The sequence below is a fragment of the Bactrocera neohumeralis genome, chromosome 6 (assembly GCF_024586455.1).
Source record: "Bactrocera neohumeralis isolate Rockhampton chromosome 6, APGP_CSIRO_Bneo_wtdbg2-racon-allhic-juicebox.fasta_v2, whole genome shotgun sequence".
Taxonomy (NCBI): domain Eukaryota; kingdom Metazoa; phylum Arthropoda; class Insecta; order Diptera; family Tephritidae; genus Bactrocera; species Bactrocera neohumeralis.
This window is the reverse complement of record NC_065923.1, coordinates 49,358,610-49,376,207: the sequence shown is the minus strand read 5'-3', so window position 1 is coordinate 49,376,207 and position 17,598 is coordinate 49,358,610. Positions and strand designations below refer to the sequence as shown.

The 17,598-nt window shown below is 37.2% G+C and overlaps 1 protein-coding gene and 1 long non-coding RNA gene across 3 annotated transcripts; one reads left to right on the top strand and one right to left on the bottom strand.

The window, feature by feature from the left end:
• Window positions 1-1,650: 1,650 nt before the first annotated feature.
• LOC126762098 (uncharacterized) lies at window positions 1,651-8,821 on the bottom strand. Of its 2 annotated transcripts, none has more exons than XR_007667420.1 (2): window positions 8,542-8,821; window positions 1,651-3,856 (listed from the first exon to the last, which is right to left on the bottom strand). It is a non-coding gene; the product is annotated as an uncharacterized LOC126762098 (long non-coding RNA). The 2 variants fall into 2 exon arrangements; XR_007667421.1 differs by lacking the exon at window positions 8,542-8,821 and adding an exon at window positions 7,121-8,524.
• A 17-nt stretch (window positions 8,822-8,838) lies between these two features.
• On the top strand, window positions 8,839-13,956 carry LOC126762091 (POU domain protein CF1A). The gene is given in 1 exon segment (XM_050478589.1): window positions 8,839-13,956. A coding segment is annotated over 1 exon segment (2,061 nt). The 5' UTR covers window positions 8,839-9,943; the 3' UTR covers window positions 12,005-13,956.
• Window positions 13,957-17,598: the final 3,642 nt, after the last annotated feature.

Below are 17,598 nucleotides of genomic sequence, written 5' to 3'. Positions count from 1 at the left end.
AATGGGAAAATGGATAAAATTTAAATGATATAAAAACGAAAATGTGTTTACATCAAAGTCAAAGTTGAACACACATGCATACAAAAAACCATAGGTACATAGCTATGCAATATATATTTTCCTACAACTATGTGCTTACGAGTGGGTATGTATGTAAATAAAAGAGCAGCACTAGGTTGCATGCTATGGCTTTACGGGCTAATGATATGCACCCCTTTCGAGTTTGAATTCGAGCAACCAACTCGCTAGCTAACACTTTTTTCTGAAGTTTTTTGTCGGGATATTTCGGTGTTTTTCACATTTGTAAGCCTTGAAACCGCTGTGAACGAGATGATGTCGATTGCTACGAAGTAGACTACAATGCACTTTCGCTTCGTAGTTGAAATACACACATAAATAGTCTACTTCTTACGTAATTCATGCTATTTGCTGCAGTTACTTGAGCCCATGCGTATGTGCATTATAAAAGCATAAGAGCTGCAGCGCATATCTTTCAATTGTGTTTTTAATTATCGAGTTTTATTTTATTACAAAGCGAATTACACTTTTATCCTGCACATTATTTCACTCAAGTTAAAGTTATTTCTCCGTGAGTTATGTATTTTGTGAGTTTATAGGTTCAAGTTCAGTTCGGAAATCTACCTTTGAACGCAGAAATGCTTACTGGATAAACAGTACTGTCTTGTGGGCCAGTAAAATGTGTGTGTTTATTGAATTTTCTACGATTGCCACTCATTTTGACTGTTTTCGCCATCGGCCATGCGGCTATGTTTTTACTGCAGCAGTCTTAATTCTCGCTTTAAGCTTTTATTTAAACTTCTCGCATTCGTCCTTTGTCGGTTTTGCCATTCAAGCTGTAAACTTTTGTTTGCACATTTTGACATTACTACAAACAATTCTTCCTTTTTGCATTTTAGTTGTATTTTGTGCGAAAATAACAGTTTTCGAACCAATTATGCCAACGACTCGGTTGCCAACTCGCAGGCTTAGCAATTATTAGAACGTTATATCCATTTACGATTGTAGATATGTGCACATATGACATCCGTGGCACACCTGGTCGCGTCATTGCCGCAACCATATTGCACAATCGCTGCTTATTGATTATCGATTCCTTGCGCATGCGTCCAATGTACAGCTAAAGAGTCAATTTGACAGCATCTGCGCAAGCACAACGATGCCCTATATGCAGATACGATAAATTGCCTTTAAAACAATCTCATTTGCATATTTTTTATGTCATCCACGACCAATTTCGGAACCCCTTGCATGCAACGCACCAATGTGCACAACATCCTTTTAACCCATTAAAGTTCTAATATCGATATAAAAAATTAGATGCCGTGTTTTTCGGTAATGTACGCATACAATGTTTTCAATACGGCGCAAAGTTGCCACTTTTCATTTCCTTCAAAGCAAAGCGAGCAACTTCTGACACATATACACATACATATGTATGTGCATACATAGATATGACGTGTAATTTTTTAAAATTTATTTTTTACTGTCACGTCATTTTGCAAACTGCAAAACTAAAGGAGCGTTGCGAAAAGGGGCAACTGATTTGCATATTGCAATTGTAAACAGGCGGCTCAATTGGCAGAAGGGTAAGGCAGGACAGGTAAGCCGTTTGAAAGTAAAAGCATTACGAACGAGAACGAATATTTATTCAAAGAAAGTAAAAGTAACGAACAGTTTTGCAAATTCAAATTAAAAAAAAATGCAAAATCACATAACACATGCTTCCTCGGCTTCTTCGTCGCCTTCATCCTCTGCCGCTTGCTGCTCAACTGAACATCTTAAGGGTGTGTCGTAGCTCTTCTTTAGCGCCTAATTTGCCTTTGGGTGCTGTCACAACGATCGTTGGGCGGCTTAAATGAATAAAAACGGCCAGATATTTAGTGTCTGCTAGCAGTTGCTGCTCTTCAACGAAAAAAAGGGGTGAAGCTACATTTGTCTTGTCTTTTCTGCTTATTTTTTGGCGCACAAATGCTCTCTGCCCTTAACGACAATGGTTTACTTAACGCATTTTGCATTCTTCTTGTAAAACCGAAAATTACATACAAACAAACCATCTTCTGCAGAACTAAAGCAGTCAGTGTGTGGCATGCAAAATCGCAAGGACTCAGTCAACTTCACCGGAGAGAGCACCAAATGCCTAGAAACAGCAATTAAGTTATATGTATGCATGTGTGCTGATACATACATAAGTAGATCGAGAACTGGTTGGCGCTTCTTTGGCAGTGAAAAAAGTTCTATATTGTTGTTGTCAAACGAGTTCAAACTGCTCGCGGTGCGCGGGTATAGCTAATTTCTTATGTTTGCGCTGTTATAATTATTTTTGCTTTACATTTTATTTTATGAAGAATTCGTCGCAATTAAAACAGGTCGACTAATTGGCGTTTCAAGAATTTTAATAATTTCAAAACATTTTTTTTCATTATTTTTGATAACCGATTTTGCTTGAACAACAAATACATATACCTAATCCTAAGAAATTGATAAGTAGTAGCAGTATGTTAATGTTTAAAAATATGTTAAGACCTGCTTTAGAAAGAAAGAAGACAGAAGTTGGAAATTCTGTAAATTTTGACACCGAAAACCTCCGGTGGTTCCGCTCCTGCTTTAAGTGGTAGAATACCACAAATTTCAGGTTATTTTGGAAGTGTCATAAAAAAGTAACTGCTAATTTTGCTCTAAAATTTTTATAAGTTATTTATTAACTTTACAAAAATACAGAAAAAGTCAAACAATTCAAAAAAAATTAAATATTACAAATATTAGCAGCTAATAAAGTGGGCCATCTCAATAAATTGGAACGTGACCCTACACACGATTTCTACTATGCTAATCTGAAACAAAAAAAAAACATTAATAATCTAGAATAATGTTGCAATGTAGGGAAGTATGGAGAATTTGGATGTTTAAAAAAAAAAAAATAATTTCTGCGCCACTTTTTTGACGGCTTTGAATTTTTAAAAAATAGTAAAAATTCAAATTCGTGGTTATGGATATTACTAGACATAGACAAGTGTACAAAGAAGTCTGTCTAAAAATCGCAGGTAAATCTGCCAAGTAGAACTTGAGAATCATCAGTATCGTTTTGAGAAAGAAAGTTTTGAGAAAAACGGGTTTTTTATTTTCTTAATCTACATATTCTACATTAAGAATACACACAGAAAATTTCATATCGTTCAGGTGAATATTTTCGAAGTTACACACACGTTCGAAAAGGCGTTTCAGAGTGCTTGGAAGTGTATTTCAAACTTTAAGCGCGTGTTTTCAAAGACGGTGACCAATATTACTCGAAAACGGCTAAAGCGATGAGTCTAAAATACGGGCTTCTTAAATATATTTTTTAGTAATAAATCGAATATTTTTTCTCTCCGATATTAATTTTTTTATAAACATACGGCCGAAATTTTTATAAAAAATCGATTTTTTTTGAGATTTTTTGTCAAAAAATTCTAGTTTGCTTATTCTCTCTATCAATTACTAGATTTAGCATTACTTTAACGAAATCTGTTTGGTTTTATAATTTCAGAGGATTCAGTTCAGAGACATAACGATCACCGCAAAATGTATTTTTGAGAGGAGCTTCCGGGAAGCATCTGTAGTTCCTTTCCAAATAATTATTTTTACTAATACTAAGTCTTAAAATACAGTTAAATAATACCGTAATATGTGTACAAATTTTTGAATCAATAAATTTAAAAGTTTTCTCAGAAAAAAATTTGGAAAATTCGCTTTTTTCGGTCTTCTAACTGTATATTACCACTTCAGCCCTTCATAAAACTTATTCAAAATCGTGCTTTCCTCAAAACACTGCCCTTTGTCTACATATTTATGTATATGTCTGAAACGAAAGAAAAAAATACAATTAACGGTTAATTGGTTAAATACAAGTAGGTAAACATATAAAATATACATACAAAATATTCATAAAAAATATACATTTATTTATAACCGCAATTGAGCGCACACTCTGCATTGATCTGCTCAATTAAAAACGCGAAATGACCACCGCATTGGTACCGTACGCGCTCGCACATGCAACAACTATAACATGAGCAATAATATGCTAATGGCGCGGGAGCTGGCGTTCAGGTGCCGCTGTTAATGCAAGTGTGCTTTAAGTGGTTGCCAAAAAACATTGCAAAATGCTAATCTCGCTCATTATCAACGCCATCAACACGCCGGCATCTCATCAACGCCACCTCTGCTACTGCTAAACTGACGACTTCTTTTTTGTTCCAGCCGTAGCTGCTGCTGCTTTGGCGACTGGTCGTAGTAGACCTTTCGATTGAATCAAAGCGACAGGAGTTCAACGCCACTGCGGCTGCGGCTTTTCAGCATTTTTCATTCATGAATTTTTTACTATGAGCAGCAGCGCTTTAGCGTTTTGCGGCTTTTCAAGTAGTAGTACGCATAATTATGCAACAAGTCCTTGCCACGCAGCGATTTTTTCTTGTGCGGTCTGCAGCTCGTTTATTTGCATTATTAACATAATTTTTTCTGGCGCTTTGTGGCGCGTGCGCGTCATAGCACAAAACGAATATGCATAGCAGTTCTGTGGAACAGGATTTCGACCTGTCTATCAAATCAGCAGTTAATTCTAAATATATGCAGGCTTTGTAGCGCACACCAAGTGTTGTTAACTATTAAGTCGCACTGTTAAAACTACAAGGGTTAATGCTAGCGCGCTCCTTTGATTGCCGTATCCCGAAAAATTATCATGCCATCATATTATTTAAATGTGAGTAATTATCATATTTGAATTGTTAATGATTGTGAGGTGAGCAAACTGCCACTTTTTTCCTCAGTTTATTTCTAAAATACTCACAGCAGTCAATTGCATTGTGTTTGTAAGCGTGTCAACTGTTTATCTTACTTTGAAAGAATTAAAAACAATAAAAGCTGAAAATCAGTGAAGGTGGTAGTTTGTCATTTGTGGTTTGTTTTCCATGCATATAAAGCATGTTGCAGACAAAAAGTCCATAATACTATATTAACTGACCCTATTCCACATGAGTAGTTTGAAAATGGTGAATGGTAGCAGTGTGGTGACTTTAAACTGACCAAATTGATATTCTAAGAAATCTAACCTTTGGCTATTCACTTTAGCTTTGTATCAACTAAAAGTAATGTTAGCAGCTCATTAAGTGAATTGTTATATCGTTATCCTCTAACACATCTATTTTGAAATTAGTACGCAATTTACCCTTTAATTATACCTTTAATAGCGCATATTAAGCTTGCCATGAAGTTTGTGGCAAACCACAAGGAAACGTCGGAGACTCTGTAATATATTTATATATACATATATTTATATATATATGTATATATGTACATATGTATATATATAAGTGAACAGCATGACGAGTTGTGTGGATTTAGTTAGGTCCGTCCGCCTGTCTGTATATACGCGACAAGTTCTTTAGTGTTTGAGATATCATTCTGAAATTTTAGCATCCCTTTTTTCTTCCAAAAAAGCTGCTCGTCTGCTCGAAACCACTGTTATCGGACTACTATAGCATATAACTGCCATACAAACTGAATGATCGTAATCATATCCTTGTAAGGAAAACTTTTTTATTTGAAGAGGTGTCTTCACGAAATTAAGCATGGATTTTTGTCCAAGGCAACAGCTAATTGTTTAGAATATGTGAATTGACTGAATACCACCAATTTTTTATAAGAAAACTTGAAGTTGCGAAGGTTATTAAAGCTTTGGTGCAGTCTTTGTGATTTCGTAACTGTTTTAAGAAATGTTTAACATTAAACTATGATTTTATTTTTTATACATACATATTTCAACATTTAATTTACAGCATAAAATCAATACGGAGTTTGCTCATTTTACAAAATCTTTATGTTTTTTCTATGTACATATGTATGTGGCTCGTATTTGCATTCTTAAACATACAGACAAATGTGCCAAAGAAAAATATGTATATGTACATACATACATACATACATATTTATGTTTGTCCTGTGTAAGCATTGGTTTATTTTGTATGTCGGTCTGTGCGCAAGAAATACATTTTAAAAACTTGAAAATAAGATGAAAGTGAAAGTTTTGATTTTTTATAACATTTGTGGCTTAGTGGAAATAAAGTATAACTTTTTACTTTTGGGGGAAGAACTCTCCCTCAGTTCCCTCCGTGAATCCGCCCCTGGTTTATATAGTATATAAAATATGTATAAATAAACTTATGTACATATGTATGTATGTATAAAATTTTACCATTTTTGGTACGGAGTGCAAAGAAATGAGAGCACTCCCTCATTAAACAGTCAAAAGAATACAAATGTGGAGTATTTGAAGATAGCGAAATGTGTGCAAAAATAGGTTTTAGAACTTTCGTTTCAACAAGAGAGATGGCAGAGATAACCAATATATAACCATTTTATAATTAAAACTCAAATTTCGTTTCAATATGAGTGGTTACTGTTATGTCGTTTTTCCTTCGCCTGGAAATTTATGAAAAGTGATTTTACTTTATTTTGCATTTTAGGTCACGATATATGGCTCAATCGACCCAGCTCGTCACGGCGATCATTTCTATAATATGTATGTATACACTTTATAGGGCCTCTGACATTTCCTTTTGGGTGTTACGGACTTCATGGTAAACTTAACATACCCTGTTCAGGGTATAATAAATTTAAAGCATGCCAAGACTTGAAGGCGCATTTATAGAATATTGCTCAAGGATCGAAATGGTAGGGCATTTCAGAGATTGCATGCCAGTACTAATCAAAGCTAGGTTTATACGTATGAATATACATATGTATGTATAGACATGCTAAGTGGCACTGCAAAACAAAGTGTGTTTTCAATATATCAGCTACGATCAGCTGGCTGTCTAACCAAACGTCTGATGCGTGGTAGCTCGTCTGTCTGTATTTGCCACCCAACCCCAGTATGCCTCGCTGTCTCGCTTCTGAGCGTTCATTTTATTTGCCATTTGCATGCAAATTTGAACGGTAGGTATTTCACTCATTCCACTTGTCACCACTGACATTGAGTATGTTTTGAAACTGGCGCAATTTTGGCAAAAACTAGATTGCTATGCATGCAAGTGTGTATGTTTAATGGTAGAAACTAAATACAAACCTGTTGTAGATATGTGTACGGAATATGTCCGTCGGCACACAAGGAAGGGTGTATTGGCCTAGTTTTACTGTTAGATGAAACATTTGAACGCGTTATTCTGAATTTTAATTGATTTAGATTTTCATAAAATAAAAAAATATCTATTAATGAAGCTTTAAACGGTAGGTCGCTACATTGACCTACAAGCTATGATATTTTATATATTTGAAGGTATTTTATCATTACAACAATATTGAAATAGAGCCAAAATTACTGTCAATATGAGTTCCGCAAACATTTTTACAGTTAAGGAATCAAAATTCAAACCATATGGGGTTTTAATGAGCTAACAATAAGACGCTCCTGGCTGCTGTTACTAATTTTTTTCACTGGTTTTGACTTATTGTTTGTGGCAGATTAAATCCAAGTGCAACGATTGTCGCAACAAACACAAACGCCCGCCTCATAATCATATAACACGACCGGTTGTTTTAGGCATTTTTGGAGCCGTGTGTGCAAATGTACGATAAAGCATGCTGTGGGGCGCGCGCACCGTTTTGAAATCGCACGTACGGAGTTAACACAAGTACTGACTGTTCCAGCTGGATGTGCTGGCTTGAATTCTTGCAGGACGGGAAGTGCAAGTTGCATTCAAAAGCATGAATGGAATTTCTGGAACTACTACGCGATTTCCTGTGCAAAGCGCCATGAAATGGAATCAAACACTTTAGCATACGTTGGAAATAAAGGGGAGTCAATAAGTCTAAACATTATCAACAAGCTGATATGAAAAAGGAATGCTAACCGTTGTTCACTTTCATTTACTAAAAAGACTGAGTAGTGGCACGGAACAATTGGAAATATGATATGTAACTTCTTGTAGGCGTTCCATTGGAATTTCGTGCAGTAAACACATCGCTACGACATCATTGTTGGGTTGGCACTGTCCCATAAGTATCTGCTATCGCAGTCTAACGTGCCAACGAAAATGGTGAATGAGCACGAATGGCAAATACTCTTTTACGCAACTCGCTTATATTTGCGGGTGATTTCGCGGTTTCTCTTTGTTGAATGCCCTAGCGGCACAAATACTCTCTAACATACGCAATCACTAAGTACGAAAAAGATTGAGCGTTGGAAGCAGTATGTATGTTTCTTATCAACTACTTTTCTTTCCTTCAATACAGAAAAATCATTGGCTTTCATTCGCACTTAACAGTTAGTCTCCGTGCGGTTTCATTGTAATATCATATCTTCGCACTCGCACTAGGGGTGGCAACATATGTTTAGTGTTTTTGTACCCAACAACTTAAGTCTGTCTGTCTGCCATTCTATGTTAGTTTCAGCACAGGCCCTTATAACCGATGGCATGTGAGACGTACACCTCTATATTCAGGTTCTTTACTCTTTTCAGAAAAACCAACGGCCATTTTATTGCGTACCCACTCGCACCTTCGCATTGGTACAAGCCTGCACCTTTGTCACGGCCGGTGGCAGTAACACAAACCGATGTTATTCTGCCTTCACTTCGTGTGCGCACTCACTCGCTCTTTGCGACTACATTTTGTGCGCTTCGTTTGACTGCTTACTTCGCTGGTGGTTTGCTGACTGTTGTCGCCTTCATCGTTGTCTTTGGCTTTGGCTGAGCTAACGCTGCCTGAAGCCGTCGACGTTGTCGTTGTCGTTCTGATATTCGGTACTCACTGTTCGTGTTACCTCTTCTATTCGTTGTGCACTGTGTACAGTGTTATATGCTGCGTATACAGAGTGCTTGTGTATGGTTGTTTGGCGCTGACGTTCGCTGCCGCACGCTACTCTCCGATACCTTCTGTCGCCGATGAATGACGTTAGTTCACTTCGATAGCTCTATGAGTTTACACGTAGAAAATTTCAGTCTTCGCGTGTCTGAAGCGTACAAAATAGAATAAGCAAAGTAAGAAGAAATTATTGTGCGGATCGTTTAACTAACAAGTTTCTGAAATTTTCAAATGAGAATGCGTGTTCTGATTCTGATTCATGTATAAATGGAAATCCAAAAGCAACCTTAGAGATACTACATTATCTTCGTGCTCATCATACATTACGGTTATTTTGATAAAGTGCGGTTGACCAATCTCGCTCGCAAAGCGACAGAAACCTGCCAGTGAAAAGTGTATCTGGAAGAAAAAAAGTCATCTCTCATATTTGGCAAAAATATAAAGAATTCTAACAAATAAAACGAAAAGAAAGCAATTATTTTGACAAGAAGCTAAAATAAAAAATAAAAGGTGCGGGTGTGTATTAAATGACAAAAAAGTAATTGTGGAAAAAATACAAGATTGTTGGATTAATGAATACAACTCAAAACTTGTCGTAACTTACATACAGTTGAGTGCCCATGTATGAGCTCTAACTAAGCCTCGATAGTCGCTTACTAGTCAATTAAGCTTTTGCAAACCAAAAACCGCCTCCGCTTAATTCGCTCAAGCTATAGTAGCCGGCGGCAAATCGAATTTTTAGTGTTACACAACTTGTTGATTAAAGCTTCAATAAATTCGGCGTAGAAGCAGTGGCCAGTGCGTTTATAGTGGCATACGCACCCAGTGATTTCAAACAAATTTCTACTCTTTGTTGCGTTGAGCAGCCATTGCGAGCTGCTCTTAATACATCGTCGTCATCGAATTCTCCCCTGTGTACGTTGAACGAAAAGACTTCAAGACGGTTGCCTCACGGTTCGAGTGGAATGAGCATAGGGACACTGGTCTTCCTTTTGACAGATCGGTTTTTAAGGTCGTTAAACTGAGCCCCAACTTGGAGCCCTACCCCGCCAGCGTGGAGGGCCTGAACAGCCCTAGAGCGGTGGGGATGGCCGCCACCTCATATATGACACCGTCCAGCGGTGATCTAGATATGGCGCTAGGTGGTGGGGGTTATCATACTTCATCACCCCGATCGGCCGCCGATGCGGGCGAAATGAAATACATGCAACATCATCATCATCACGCCGCCGCTGCTGCCGCCCACCATCAGCTACCCTCATCGCCTAGCCCGAATGCAGTTGTGGGTGGAGCGGGTGGTGCGGGAGCAGGTGGTACTGGAGGTCTGGGTGTCTCAGCGAGTGGGCTTAGTTCGATCACACCCTCTGGTAGTTTAGGCTCAAATCACTGGACCCCTTTGCATCCCTCAGATCCATGGGCGTCGATGACACATCATACACACCATCATCCCGCGGACGCGGTGAAGCAAGAGATGTCCCATTTATCACAGCAGTCACGCGTTCAACAAGGCATGGCATCCCCACATACATGGCACGCACCGGTTCATACAACACACTATGTTCCGACGGGTGGTTCGCCTTTGCAATATCACCATGCGATGAACGGAATGTTGCATCATCCTGCTCATCCAGCGCATCACCAAGGAGTGCCACCATTGCATCATGCACTGCGTGGTGAGTCTCCACAACTTCATATACATCCCCATCATCTGCAAGGCGATCGGGACGTGTCGGGTGGTGAAGAAGATACGCCCACCTCAGATGATTTGGAAGCATTTGCAAAACAGTTCAAACAACGTCGTATAAAGCTCGGTTTTACACAAGCGGATGTGGGACTGGCGCTTGGCACCTTATATGGCAATGTCTTTTCACAGACAACAATATGCCGCTTTGAGGCTCTACAATTAAGTTTTAAGAACATGTGCAAATTGAAGCCACTGCTACAAAAATGGCTAGAGGAAGCTGACTCCACCACTGGATCACCAACAAGCATTGACAAAATTGCGGCTCAGGGTCGTAAGCGTAAGAAACGAACCAGCATTGAAGTGAGCGTTAAAGGTGCACTAGAACAACATTTTCACAAACAACCAAAGCCATCGGCTCAAGAGATCACATCGCTGGCAGATTCCTTGCAGTTGGAAAAAGAGGTTGTGCGGGTGTGGTTTTGTAATCGGAGGCAGAAGGAGAAGCGTATGACACCACCAAATACAATGGGTGGCGATATGATGGACGGTATGCCACCAGGCCATATGCACCCACATGGCGGCTACCATCCACATCACGATATGCATGGAAGTCCAATGGGTACACACAGTCACAGTCACAGCCCGCCCATGCTTAGCCCACAAAATATGCAGTCCGCGACCGGTCATCAATTGGCGGCTCACTAGCAATCAGAAATCCAGGAGTCGAACTCAGCTGCAGCTGCGTCCACTCCTGCATCGCTGCATCAGCAGCAACAACAACAGCAACAACACCAGCCACATAACCAACATGCGCCCAACACGCCGTCCTCTTCGGGCGGCTCCTCGGCGACAATGACAACCAACGTGCTGTCGCCGCAATCGCCGATCGGCGCTGGATTAACTGCTAATAATAACAACAATAACAATACGCATAACAACAACAATGAAAGTGATCACTTGAGTCAGGTGAAACAGCAGCAGCAACAACAAGCGTCATCGATAGCGGCAGCTGCAGCCGCCGCTATGTACATCGATCCGATGCGCTACCAACATCACCACGCACACCAACACCCGCACCTCAATCCCGCGCACCACCCCCACCTCTTCCACACCAGCGACCAGCAGCACCCAGCGCTGCAACATCCAACCGCTCATCACCACAATCTGCAACAGCCACAGACATCGCCCGGCGCCGGCAGCAGCAGCGGCGCCCTGCAAGCACCATCCTCATCACCATCCTCGGCGTCCTCGGTGTTGGGTGTGAGCAGCGCGACCGGCATGCATCACCTTAATTTAAATCCACACTCACTGCACCAGCATCACCATCACCACCAACAGCAACATCATCACCAACAGCAGCAACAACAACTGCATGCCCGACGCCTATTCGAATGGAGTCTGCAATTCGGTGCCGCCGCACCAGGCGTGAGGCATTTCAACTCATTTGGCGGCGGCGGTGAATAGCATACGTCCGCCGCAGCGGCAGCGTCAGCCGCCTGGTTTGGATATGAATCGTCTTAAGCGCGCAAGCATAAGACGTCGGAAGAATCCAAGCTAGAGGCGGTGCGCTTTTAAGCTGCGGCGTGTACCGAACCGGGCTAATTGAAAGGGTATACTAGCGGCGGTGCAGAATTCAACTATTTTATTTGGTGTATAACTATACGTGTATATACGGTATATACAGTATACATACATATATACATGTATATGTGCAGGGAACGAAGGACCAACGACCGAGTCACAGTACCACTTGAAGTGCGGTTTAATATTGAACCGCTTTAGTTATAGTGGGATATAGTTAGGTAGACTTATTAAGTAAGTGGACGGTTGTATGCCATTTGCCAGAGCTATACCAGTGCATTAATCTGTGTTAACTTGAAATTAGTTAAGTAAACTAAGTAAATGAATAATGAGCAACATTATAAAATAAATAAAATAATTAAAAAATAAGCAAATACAAAGAAAAAGTACGGTTTAGTAGTAAAAATTTTTCACTGAATTACAACAAATACAAAGTAAAAGAAATATAATTAACAGTCTACTTAAGCTCCCCTATAAAATAATTAGCAGCAAAGTCTTTAAATCAAATGTAAAATAGAATTAAAAAAATTAAAAACTTTGAAAGTTTCTAAAACTTGCAAATAATAATGCAATTAAAATCAAACGAGAAACTAAGTGATGTTTTTAAGAAAAACAAATTAAATAGAGTTTTGCGTATTTAATAAAAAAACAAAAACTGTGTAATCGCAAAGGTAGTAATCAACTAAATTAAATATAATTAACGAATTCAATAGTTTATAGTTTTATACATGTACAACTTCACTGTAAATTTCTTAAAAAACAGAAAATCAGCAAAACAGTGCAAACGTGAGCAACCGAGCAGCCGTAAGTTATGAAAACACACAAACAAATATGCATTATTTAAAATACGTATTAGCATTGCGTGGCATTAAAAGAACTCGAAAAGCAACTGAGCTGCATTTAATTTCACCACTTGTTTCAAAAAGCCGCCAAAACTTGAAAACCTCCTGCAAGTAAACAGTGTTTGATACAATCATTAAATTAGTAAATATGAAAATCACAATAAATAAATACAAAATGTAAAATACAGAGCGCCCAACTTGTTGAGCGGCAAGTGTCGCAAGGCGCGAGCACCATAGTAGAGACAGCTCTGCGCGGTGGGCACCGGGTCTCACCGATGTTGGTCTCAGCGCCCATTTTCTGTGCAGTTGCATTTTGCGAAGGTAAACCTTTTACGTATTCTTCAATGCTTTGTTTGTCGTTAAAGAGTTTGATAAAGAGTTTTTATAATTACGCTCACACTTAACGGCACTTTTCGTATAGACAACGGTTGTATGTAAAAACATTGTAGACCAAAAGTTAGAGTAAAAAACGAGGAACGCATTCGCTTATCACAAATGAAAAATCAAAATTCTAGTTTACTATAATGTACATATGTAGCTATGTATGTGTGTAGTACGAATTTGCAGTTATTTAATATGAATTTACATGTTTACATAGTTTCCTTTCGAGCCCAACATTTGTTGTTATATAAAATTATATGTATAAATGAAACCTTTCGTAAGTTTTTCGCCAAATGCTACTCTAAAAGAAAAAAAAAACAACAAAACATTTATTTGTGATAAATGAAATGTATAATTCCTTTGTGCTTGCTTTTTTACAGTTATATGCTGGTGTTAAGTATAAAACACGAAATAAAACTTAGTCATATTATTTTATAGATTCCAACACATTTGATCTGTTCAAAAATATTTATTTTAAGTGGGAAGTCAATATTGTTATTGTATATTAGACTATTATTAAGTTAGCTGTCGCATAAGTGCAAGTAAGTCGTGTGTAAATAATATACATATATAGAGCAAAATAAAATTTCTTTGAATAATTTGAAACAAAAACTGGTATTTCTTTATTTTCGGCGTGCAAGTGGAGTCGCAGTCAGGGTTAATTACTTATTTTCTAAATTTACTTCAAACAAATTGCATTTTTTTAAATTAGTTTTGAAATTAAATTTTCGTCATCAAAGTGTATATAGGTGAACATATTTTTGGAATATATAATTTTTTTTTTTTCAAAGACAAGAAAATCACTTACTTAGGCCGAGATCTTGCGCTATATAGGCAACAAATGTTAACCCAGCTTAAGAATGGACTAATGAATAAGATTACCAAAATAAAACATAGCATGCTTGGAAATAGAAAGAATTTGTAATGAGTCTTCACTCGTCCTTAAGTCGTTATATACAGTTAGAAGGCTGTAAAAAGTGAATTTTCCAAAAAAATTTTCTGAGAAAACTTTTAAATTTAGTGATCCAAAAATTTGTACACATATTAATCATATTTTAACTGCATTTTAAGGCTTAAAATTAGTAAAACTATTTATTTGGAAAGGAACTAGAGCTGATCCCTGGGAGCTCCTCTCAAAAAAGACGTTTTGCGATAACCACTATAACTCTGAACTGGATCCTCCGAAATTGAAAAACCAAACAGATTTCGTTAAAGTAATGTTAAGTCTAATGAAGCAAATCGAAGGAATAAGCAAAATAAAATTTTTTGACAAAATGGCGGTTTCTCAAAAAAAAAATCTATTTTTGGCCAAAATTTCGGACTTAAATTGTTTATAAAATAAAAGCATTTCTTGGTGAGAAAAAATCTTCGATTAATTACTAAAAAATTATATTTAAGAAGCTCGTGTGAAAATTTGAGATTAACCGGTTTAGCCGTTTTCGAGTGATGTGGGGCACCGACTTTGAAAACATCATATTGAGTTTGGCCTTGTACTTCCAAGCGCTCTGAAATGCTTTTTTAAATTTGCGTGTAACTTCGAAAATATTCACCGGAACGATATGAAAATTTCTGTGCGTAGTCTTAAATAGAAGAAAATGAAATAAAAAAAATCGACTTTTTGAATATTCTAACTGTATATAACTCCTTAAAAATTGCAAATCGCGTTTCTTGTAATAAATTATTTTTGCAATGAAATTTTTGTCATCACTTCATTCGCCTACACTCGAACATATTTTGGAATATGTATATGTACATATATATATTTTTTTTTCAAAGATAAGAAAAGTACTTACTTAGGCCGAGATCTTGCGCTATATTGGCAACTAACGTTAACCCAGCGTAAGAATGGACTAATGAATCTATGTAGATGATCAAAATAAAACATAGCATACCAAGAAATATAAAGAATTACTAATGACTCTCTCTCTCTCTTCACTCATCCTTAACCAATTGTTTCCAGATTGCAGCTTTTCCGATTTTTGCTAACATTTTGCATTAGTATGAGTTCTTCGTTCGATGAATGCGTGTGTATATTAGTTGTACACGTGTATATCAACATAATGAAAAATAATTAGACATTGAACTCTCTAAAACCTCGAAATTTTAAATTTTCCGCTAGTTTCTGAACACACCACGTATTACTGTAACTTTCTGCATATGACTGTATTAAATCAAATATTTGCATTTTATCATTCCTCATAAATTATGAAGTGCATCAGCTGTTCGTGATTTTATAGCTTAACTGTGAAATTTTTGAGAAAAATTGAATTAATTGAGAACATTACATATTTTACTAGCAATTGGTAAACATAGAACAAATAACAATTCTGTTTCTAAAATAAATCCAACGCACTGTCTGACTTTCAATTTTGACTGATAAAATTTGTCATTTCTCGTGCTTTACAACCCTGCTTGTTTTATATTTATGAGCAGAACAAGGTATATTAAGTTTCCCACGAAGCTTGTAGCGCCTAGCAAAAAATGTCGGGTACCCTTAAAATATATATAAACAGGGTTTTCCAATAATGGTAATATTATTTCTGTAAAAAAACACACACTAATCGTTAAGTAAATTCAAATGTTTTTCATTTAATATGAAGTATAATCGATTCTATTAAGTTCTGCATATAACATCATTCAAACAGCCGCCATGATTTCTTTTGCAGCGAATTTGATAAATCCAATTTTCGGGTACTTTTTCCACTAAATTAAGTCGTATGACATGAATAGCTCGTTTAATATTGACTTATAAAGCTTGAGAGACTCTAGTTTATTGCTAAAGACCAATGACTTTAAATAACCCCACAAGAAATAGTGTAACGGTGTTAAATTACAACTTCTTGGAGGCCATTCAATTTCACAATTTTTAAAAATAATCGAATTGTCAAACTGTTCTCGCAATAACCAACTTCTTCTAAATGTGGCCATTAAAAGTTGGTTATCATCGATCTATGCCTCTCTCCATGGACAGTGACTGTTCCCAGTTTCATTTCGAAAGAAATACGAACCTATGTTTCTAACAGACCAAAAACTACACCAAACCGTCAATTTGGGTGAATGTAATAGTTGTACATGAAAAATATGTGTATTTTCTTCCCACCAAAAAAAGTTTTGTTTATTTACCACACTACTCATATGAAAGTGAGCCTCATCGGAGAAGTTTATCGTTTTTAAATTCTTTCAAAACAAAATCAGCAAATTCACGACGTAACCGGTGGTCCAATGGTTTTAGTTCTTGAATAAGAGCAATTTTATACGGCTGCAAGCCCAAATGCTTTCTCAAAATCCACAAGATTGTGGTTTGAGACAGTCCCAATTCTTGAGAATATCTTGGGATCGACCAATTGCGGTCTTCTGCAACACTTGCCTGATTGGCAGCAATATTTTCACTACTTCCAGTGGTTCTTTGCCTTATTGGCACTTGAACATTATGTAAAGAAAATATATGCTCGAAATTTTCTCAATTCGACGAATAGCGAGCACAGGTGGACGATTATTACGACCATAGAATGGCAAAAGCGCACGAAAAGCAGCAATTTAAGAACGATTACGTGATAATAAAATTGCTTAATATGTAAACGACACTTAAAAATAAGATAATCTCTTTTGGAAAACTCGGTATATATACAAGTATGTTCATAATCAGAGTGACGAGCTTAGTTGATTTAGTCATGCCATACAAACTGAACGATCAAAGTCAAGTCCTTGTGTGGAAAACTTTTTTATTTGACGTGATAAATGCACGAAATTTGATATGCTTCAGTTCATTTTCCATACAAGTAGTTCAGATCGGTCCACTATAGCATATAGCTGCCATGCAATTTGATTTATCAAAATTAAGCTACAGGTCTTTTAAACTTTTATGTTGTAAGAAATGCACATGTGAAGGTATTAGCTTTTGTGCTATAAAAAGTGCACCTGCGAAGGGTATTATGCCTTCGGTGGAACGTGGACAAATTCGTATGTCCTTGGGTTAACCGGTGTTTGAATTAGTATTTATACAATAGAAGCGCCTGAACAGAAATTGATCTTTGACTCTATATGTGGTTCGTTATGCAAGTACTTATATATCGTCATCAAAAATCACATCACTTTTGATAAGTTTTCAGGAGAAGAAAAAGCCGGTATAAAAGAGAAAGTCTTATTATTGAAAAAAAAATTAGCATTTGGTTATAAATCGGTTATATGTAAATAATGGCTGAAACTGACAATTTTATACATATACAAATGAATGTATGTAATATATTATGATGG